The 9,058-nt window shown below is 36.7% G+C and overlaps 1 protein-coding gene across 1 annotated transcript; it reads left to right on the top strand.

Annotated features, from left to right (window-relative positions):
* The first annotated feature begins 4,657 nt into the window (after positions 1 to 4,657).
* On the top strand, positions 4,658 to 6,945 carry LOC128156237 (uncharacterized). Its single transcript, XM_052818294.1, has one exon. It carries the CDS (start codon positions 4,928 to 4,930, stop codon positions 6,185 to 6,187), a length of 1,260 nt encoding a protein of 419 aa, XP_052674254.1. The 5' UTR covers positions 4,658 to 4,927; the 3' UTR covers positions 6,188 to 6,945.
* The last annotated feature ends 2,113 nt before the right edge of the window (positions 6,946 to 9,058 follow it).

Raw genomic sequence — 9,058 nt, forward strand, 5'->3', positions numbered from 1 at the left:
AGCTCAAATTAAAATGGAAGCATCCTCACGTAGTGTAGATTCTAGTTTGTGCAAATCATGGTCCCCGGGGGTAGGGTTGGGCCACAGTAGGGGGATCAAGTTTTACATAGGAATATAAAGAGAAAATCTTCAAACTTTCTTCTCAAAAACTATGACGCCAGGAAAGCTCAAATTAAAATGGAAGCATCCTCAGGTAGTGTAGATTCTAGTTTGTGCAAATCATGGTCCTCGGGGGTAGGGTTGGGCCACAGTAGGGGGATCAAGTTTTACATAGGAATATATAGAGAAAATCTTTAATCTTTCCTCTTAAAAAACTATGACGCCAGGAAAGCTCAAATTAAAATGGAAGCATCCTCAGGTAGTGTAGATTCTAGTTTGTGCAAATCATGGTCACCGGGGGTAGGGTTGGGCCACAGTAGGGGGATCAAGTTTTACATAGGAATATATAGAGAGAATCTTTAAACTTTCTTCTCAAAAACTATGACGCCAGGAAAGCTCAAATTAAAATGGAAGCATCCTCAGGTAGTGTAGATTCTAGTTTGTGCAAATCATGGTCCTCGGGGGTAGGGTTGGGCCACAGTAGGGGGATCAAATTTTACATAGGAATATATAGAGAAATTTTTTAATCTTTCTTCTCAAAAACTATGACGCCAGGAGAGCTCAAATTAAAATGGAAGCATCCTCAGGTAGTGTAGATTCTAGTTTGTGCAAATCATGGTCCCCGGGGATAGGGTTGGGCCACAGTAGGGGGATCAAGTTTTACATAGGAATATATAGAGAAAATCTTTAATCTTTCCTCTTAAAAAACTATGACGCCAGGAAAGCTCAAATTAAAATGGAAGCATCCTCAGGTAGTGTAGATTCTAGTTTGTGCAAATCATGGGCCTCGGGGGTAGGGTTGGGCCACAGTAGGGGGATCAAGTTTTACATAGGAATATATAGAGAAAATCTTTAATCTTTCCTCTTAAAAAACTATGACGCCAGTAAAGCTCAAATTAAAATGGAAGCATCCTCAGGTAGTGTAGATTCTAGTTTGTGCAAATCATGGTCCCCGGGGGTAGGGTTGGGCCACAGTAGGGGGATCAAGTTTTACATAGGAATATATCGAGAAAATTTTTAATCTTTCTTCTCAAAAACTATTCCGCCTAAAAAACTCAAATTAAAATGGAAGCATCATCAGGTAGTGTAGATTCTAGTTTGTTCAAATCATGGTCCCCGGGGGTAGGGTTGGGCCACAGTAGGGGGATCAAGTTTTACATAGGAATATATAGAGAACATCTTTAAACTTTCTTCTCAAAAACTATGACGCCAGGAAAGCTCAAATTAAAATGGAAGCATCCTCAGGTAGTGTAGATTCTAGTTTGTGCAAATCATGGTCCCCGGGGGTAGGGTTGGGCCACAGCAGGGGGATCAAGTTTTACATAGGAATATATAGAGAAAATTTTTAATCTTTCTTCTCAAAAACTATGACGCCAGGAAAGCTCAAATTAAAATGGAAGCATCCTCAGGTAGTGTAGATTCTAGTTTGTGCAAATCATGGTCCTCGGGGGTAGGGTTGGGCCACAGTAGGGGGATCAAGTTTTACATAGGAATATATAGAGAAAATCTTTAATCTTTCTTCTCAAAAACTATGACGCCAGTAAAGCTCAAATTAAAATGGAAGCATCCTCAGGTAGTGTAGATTCTAGTTTGTGCAAATCATGGTCACCGGGGGTAGGGTTGGGCCACAGTAGGGGGATCAAGTTTTACATAGGAATATATAGAGAAAATCTTTAAACTTTCTTCTCAAAAACTCTGACGCCAGGAGAGCTCAAATTAAAATGGAAGCATCCTCAGGTAGTGTAAATTCTAGTTTGTGCAAATCATGGTCCCCGGGGGTAGGGTTGGGCCACAGTAGGGGGATCAAGTTTTACATAGGAATATATAGAGAAAATCTTTAATCTTTCCTCTTAAAAAACTATGACGCCAGTAAAGCTCAAATTAAAATGGAAGCATCCTCAGGTAGTGTAGATTCTAGTTTGTGCAAATCATGGTCCTCGGGGGTAGAGTTGGGCCACAGTAGGGGGTTCAAGTTTTACATAGGAATATATAGAGAAAATCTTTAAACTTTCATTTCAAAAACTATTACGCCAGTAAAGCTCAAATTAAAATGGAAGCATCCTCAGGTAGTGTAGATTCTAGTTTGTGCAAATCATGGTCCTCGGGGGTAGGGTTGGGCCACAGTAGGGGGATCAAGTTTTACATAGGAATATATAGAGCAAATCTTTAAACTTTCTTTTCAAAAACTATTACGCCAGGAAAGCTCAAATTAAAATGGAAACATCCTCAGGTAGTGTAGATTCTAGTTTGTGCAAATCATGGTCCTCGGGGGTAGGGTTGGGCCACAGTAGGGGGTTCAAGTTTTACATAGGAATATATAGAGAAAATCTTTAAACTTTCATTTCAAAAACTATTACGCCAGTAAAGCTCAAATTAAAATGGAAGCATCCTCAGGTAGTGTAGATTCTAGTTTGTGCAAATCATGGTCCTCGGGGGTAGGGTTGGGCCACAGTAGGGGGATCAAGTTTTACATAGGAATATATCGAGAAAATTTTTAATCTTTCTTCTCAAAAACTATTCCGCCTAAAAAACTCAAATTAAAATGGAAGCATCATCAGGTAGTGTAGATTCTAGTTTGTGCAAATCATGGTCCCCGGGGGTAGGGTTGGGCCACAGTAGGGGGATCAAGTTTTACATAGGAATATATAGAGAAAATATTTAAACTTTCTTCTCAAAAACTATGACGCCAGGAAAGCTCAAATTAAAATGGAAGCATCCTCAGGTAGTGTAGATTCTAGTTTGTGCAAATCATGGTCCCCGGGGGTAGGGTTGGGCAACAGCAGGGGGATCAAGTTTTACATAGGAATATATAGAGAACATCTTTAAACTTTCTTCTCAAAAACTATGACGCCAGGAAAGCTCAAATTAAAATGGAAGCATCCTCAGGTAGTGTAGATTCTAGTTTGTGCAAATCATGGTCCCCGGGGGTAGGGTTGGGCCACAGTAGGGGGATCAAGTTTTACATAGGAATATATAGAGAAAATTTTTATTCTTTCTACTCAAAAATTATGACGCCAGGAAAGCTCAAATTAAAATGGAAGCATCCTCAGGTAGTGTAGATTCTAGTTTGTGCAAATCATGGTCCCCGGGGGTAGGGTTGGGCCACAGTAGAGGGATCAAGTTTAACATAGGAATATATAGAGAACATCTTTAAACTTTCTTCTCAAAAACTATGACGCCAGGAAAACTCAAATTAAAATGGAAGCATCCTCAGGTAGTGTAGATTCTAGTTTGTGCAAATCATGGTCCCCGGGGATAGGGTTGGGCCACAGTAGGGGGATCAAGTTTTACATAGGAATATATAGAGAAATTTTTTAATCTTTCTTCTCAAAAACTATGACGCCAGGAGAGCTCAAATTAAAATGGAAGCATCCTCAGGTAGTGTAGATTCTAGTTTGTGCAAATCATGGTCCCCGGGGATAGGGTTGGGCCACAGTAGGGGGATCAAGTTTTACATAGGAATATATAGAGAAAATCTTTAATCTTTCTTCTCCAAAACTACGACGCCAGGAAAGCTCAAATTAAAATAGAAGCATCCTCAGGTAGTGTAGATTCTAGTTTGTGCAAATCATGGTCCCCAGGGGTAGGGTTGCGCCACAGCAGGGGGATCAAGTTTTACATAGGAATATATAGAGAACATCTTTAAACTTTCTTCTCAAAAACTATGACGCAAGGAAAGCTCAAATTAAAATGGAAGCATCCTCAGGTAGTGTAGATTCTAGTTTGTGCAAATCATGGTCCCCGGGGGTAGGGTTGGGCCACAGTAGGGGGATCAAGTTTAACATAGGAATATATAGAGAAATTTTTTAATCTTTCTTCTCAAAAACTATGACGCCAGGAGAGCTCAAATTAAAATGGAAGCATCCTCAGGTAGTGTAGATTCTAGTTTGTGCAAATCATGGTCCCCGGGGATAGGGTTGGGCCACAGTAGGGGGATCAAGTTTTACATAGGAATATATAAAGAAAATCTTTAATCTTTCCTCTTAAAAAACTATGACGCCAGTGAAGCTCAAATTAAAATGGAAGCATCCTCAGGTAGTGTAGATTCTAGTTTGTGCAAATCATGGTCCCCGGGGGAAGGGTTGGGCCACAGTAGGGGGATCAAGTTTTACATAGGAATATATAGAGAAAATCTTTAAACTTTCTTCTCAAAAACTATGACGCCAGGAAAGCTCAAATTAAAATGGAAGCATCCTCAGGTAGTGTAGATTCTAGTTTGTGCAAATCATGGTCCCCGGGGGTAGGGTTGGGCCACAGTAGGGGGATCAAGTTTTACATAGGAATATATAGAGAAATTTTTTAATCTTTCTACTCAAAAACTATGACGCCAGGAAAGCTCAAATTAAAATGGAAGCATCCTCAGGTAGTGTAAATTCTAGTTTGTGCAAATCATGGTCCCCGGGGATAGGGTTGGGCCACAGTAGGGGGATCAAGTTTTACATAGGAATATATAGAGAAAATCTTTAATCTTTCCTCTTAAAAAACTATGACGCCAGTAAAGCTCAAATTAAAATTGAAGCATCCTGGAGGGTGTGCGCATGCGTGAACATGTAGGGCAGTGATTTTTTTTCTGGCAGAGAGATTCTACCAAAAATACAGAATATAATGGACTTAGTGTGAAAAATCTTAGCTAAACATATGTAAGTACACTTTGATAGTGGTTTGTGGACAAATTGTCGTTATTTCATAAATCTGATTGATGATATTCTAAATCCTGAGTCCTGAGTTCAGTGCGCTTGGTCAGTACAACGGTAAACAACAGTGAACATAACTCATCCATACAACTTTGTAACTTACTAGTGTACACGTTAAGCGCCCAATGCTTTAAATGCCTGAGACAAAGAAACGTCCTCTTGATACAATGGAAACAGGTGAAAATTCCAGTGAGTCAAAAGGGGAACACGAGAAAGTACACGATTTTCAGATCAGGGACATTATGAATGGCATCGCTAACATTCAAAATACCTTAGCTAATTTTATGTTACGATTAGATAGCCAAGGACGACACATAGATGAAATAACGAAAGAAATAAGATCGAAAGATGGAATAAATGACAGATTAGAGTGTGTACAAGAACAAGCAAATGACACTTTATACACAATTACAGAGGTTGACCAAAAACAAAAAAAAATGGAACGAGAGATGGCAATGTTAAGAGACTATGTCGTTCGACTAGAATCCCAAGTAAATACCCAAAATTCCCAGATTCTAGAACTGCAATCACGATCGATGGAAAACAATGTTATAGTTAACGGTGTAGAAGAAAAGGCTCCCGAAAAGACAAATCCTGAGAAATTACCATTGATTTTGAAAAATGTATTTATACAAGATATGGGAATAGACGAAACGGTGGTAAATAATCTGCGCATCGAGAAACTGCACAGAATGGGAAGCTTTGATTCGCGCAGAAAATTCCCTAGACCTATACTTATCCAGTTTGCCGACAAACAAAGTAAAGATACAGTTATGAAAAACATAAAAGTTCTGAAGGAAAACAAATCAAGTGTCCGCGTTGCACAGCAACTTCCTGAAGAAATGCGCGAAAAAAGGAAACAGCTTTACAATATACAGCAAAAGTATGCAGAGCGCAACATAGACACCAGAATAAAAGGAGACAAATTAGTATTCACCAAGAGTAACTCGGTATATAGGGACAAACTTGGACCCAGACCCACCGCCGATGAAGTTATTTCAGGGGAAGAGGTAAAAACCGTGTTCAGTGCTGGTAACTCTGTAGAAGATAACGGGAACCGCTTCACCGGTCACGCCACCGACGCCACATCGTACAAACAGGTCAGACGATCATTGGTCGAAGTCATGAGACTGGAAGGAGTACCGAGTGCTACCCATAACGTGTACGCCTACCGATTCGAAGGACAAGACGGCGCGATCCACGAAGGTTCGAACGATGATGGGGAGCATGGAGCAGGTAGACAACTATTACGAACACTGGTCGATAACGAAATAAAAAACGCGCTAGTTGTCGTATCGAGATGGTACAGTGGAAACAAACTGGGACCTCGTCGTTTCACCCACATATGCGATGTTGGACTCAGTGCTGTGAAAAACTTGCTCAACAAAGGCTGAATATAAACCCGAACGAGACATGCTCACTGTTTTTGTGTTAAACCATTCCCAGTTAAACGGTTAATTTTTCTTAAAAACGCTATAATGTTGTATCTGTTTATGAAGATGTAGGTAATTACTAAGTGCACGGAAACTTAAGCCTTTTTCTATATATGAAATGTGAAGTACCTCATATGTGTTCCTTTTTTCTCATTAGCTTTGTTTTTTGGTTTTTTTTTTTCATAAATTTATTTATTTATATATTTATTTTATATATCACCCCAATTTTTTCGTCTTTACCGAACCTACTGAGATTTACAATTCCTGGGTTCATCAGTATATGTCCTTCGTGTCTACTATGTGCCCGAAAAGTTCGGCTTTTTTTTCGATATACGGTGCACGAATATTTCAATCATAATATTGTTTTATTTTTTGGTTTTTTTTTTCCTAATTTGTTATTAATGATCTTTTTATAAACCATTTCATCTTTTTTACTTTATTTATTTTGAATAAGTTATACAGTATTCCGGAATTTATTTATCCACTACGCTGGAGCATTGAGTTTTGATGTTACGTAGCATGTGTTTATATCCGGTTACGAATATTGATATTCATGGAAATGGTTTCTGTAGAAGGTAGTAATGTTTCCTTATTTCTTGTCTTTTTTCCCCACAAAACACAGTAGGGGGCTAAACGTACTCTCTTTAATGTCAAAATTTTCTCGTTGTCCTGTATCTTACCCAAGAAAATTCAATTTACTGTTGTAAATATCCCGAGTTAAGCTAATCACGAAAGAAGCACTTTTAAAAAGGGATCATACAGCAAATTAAATAATATATCTTTTTTATTTTAGACATATGAGCGTGCCTATGGCATCACCTACACCCGAACTGAATCTAGTTGTTATATAACGATACTTTTATTTCAAATTGATTACTATGATCAATACAGTGGTTTTTGGGGGGTTAATCTCGACGCCAATTTCACCAAGACATGCCTGCACTTTTTTTTCCATATTACTTTTCATTAGTTGATATCTTTCTTCTCTTCTTCCACACTGGGGCAATGATTATAGTTAAATCCAATGGACAACAAGGATCTTGAGGAAAATAAGTTAAAAGTATTAACTTTAAACTGCCAAGGGCTCAATGATTTCAATAAGAGAAAAGATGTGTTCAAAAATCTTAGAATGAAAAACTACAATATTTATTTTTTACAAGATACGCATTTTAATGAAAAAGAGGAAATATTAATACAATCACAATGGGGATCTAAAGTTTTTTTTAATAGTTATAAAACAAATTCAAGAGGGGTAGCAATTCTTTTAAATAATAATTTTGAATATAAGGTACACAATGTACATAAAGACGACAGTGGTAATTATCTGATACTAGATACCACTATTGAAAATATGAACCTTTTACTAGTAAATATATATGGTCCAAATTTAGATACACCCAATTTTTATTCGGAAATAATAGATAAAATTGACTCGTGTCTAAATACCCAGCATATTATAATGGGGGGTGATTTTAATCTAGTAATGAATAAAGATTCAGATTCTATGAACTATAAGCACTTGAACAACCCAAAAGCTAGAATGGAAGTATTGAAATTAATAGATACATTTAATCTGGTAGACATATTTAGGGAAACTAATCCAAATCTAAAGAGATATACATGGAGGAGAAAAAACCCCATAAAACAAGCTAGATTAGATTTTTTCCTAATATCTTGAAACACTTACAAACCGAGTACCACAAATTAAATATGAAAATAGTTATCGATCAGACCATTCTCCTGTGATTTTAGAATATAAAATAAATGAATTTATAAACGGGAAAGGCTTCTGGAAATTTAATAATTCCCTTTTAGTTGATATGACATATATTAATTCTATTAAAAAAATAATTAGGGAAGTCAAAAGTCAATATGTTTGCCCCATATATAACTTAGAAAACTTAGAAAATATTAGAAATGACGAGATACAATTCATTATTGATGATCAACTTTTTTTGGACATTCTGCTTGCTGAAATAAGAGGCAAATCCATCTCATATTCTGCCTATAAGAAAAAAAAATTAAATGAAAGAGAAAAAAAACTAGAAAAAGATATTGTTTCTTTAGAGCAGAATCTAACAGAAAACTCTTTAAATTCACTTTCAGACAAACAAGATGAGTTACTTAACATAAGAAAAAATAGATTAAAAGGTCATTGTATAAGGTCAAAGTCTAAATGGATTGATGAGGGGGAAAAGCCTACTAGATATTTTATTAATCTTGAGACTCGGAACTTTATTAACAAACAAATTCCAAATATAGAAAAAGAAGATGGGTCATTCATTCTTGATCAAACAGAAATATTAAAAGAAACAAAAGCCTTTTATGAAAAGCTGTATAAGAAAAGAGAAATCATAGATGAATATAGTTTTTATGATAAGTTGAAAACAATAAATAGCCCTAAACTTAATAATGAAGAATTAAACACCCTTGAAGGTCCTTTAACGAATACAGAGGTACTGAATTTCCTTAAAAAAACAAAAAATGACAAAAGTCCTGGCCCAGATGGTTTCACAAGTGAGTTTTTTAAATTTTTTTGGAAAGACTTAGGTTCATTCATTACAAGAGCAATAAATCAATCCTTTGAAATAGGAAGTTTTTCAGAAATTAATAAACTTGGTGTAATAACGTGCATTCCAAAAGCAGGAAAACCTAAAAAGTTTTTGAAAAATTGGCGCCCTATAACTTTATTAAATGTAATTTACAAGTTAGCATCAGGAAGTATAGCTGAACGTATGAAAACAGTTCTAGATAAACTGATAAATAAGGACCAGACTGGATTTCTAAAAGGAAGATTTATTGGGGAAAATATAAGACTTATTTATGACCTCA

The sequence above is a fragment of the Crassostrea angulata genome, chromosome 7, assembly GCF_025612915.1.
Source record: "Crassostrea angulata isolate pt1a10 chromosome 7, ASM2561291v2, whole genome shotgun sequence".
Classification (NCBI taxonomy): Eukaryota; Metazoa; Mollusca; class Bivalvia; order Ostreida; family Ostreidae; genus Magallana; species Magallana angulata.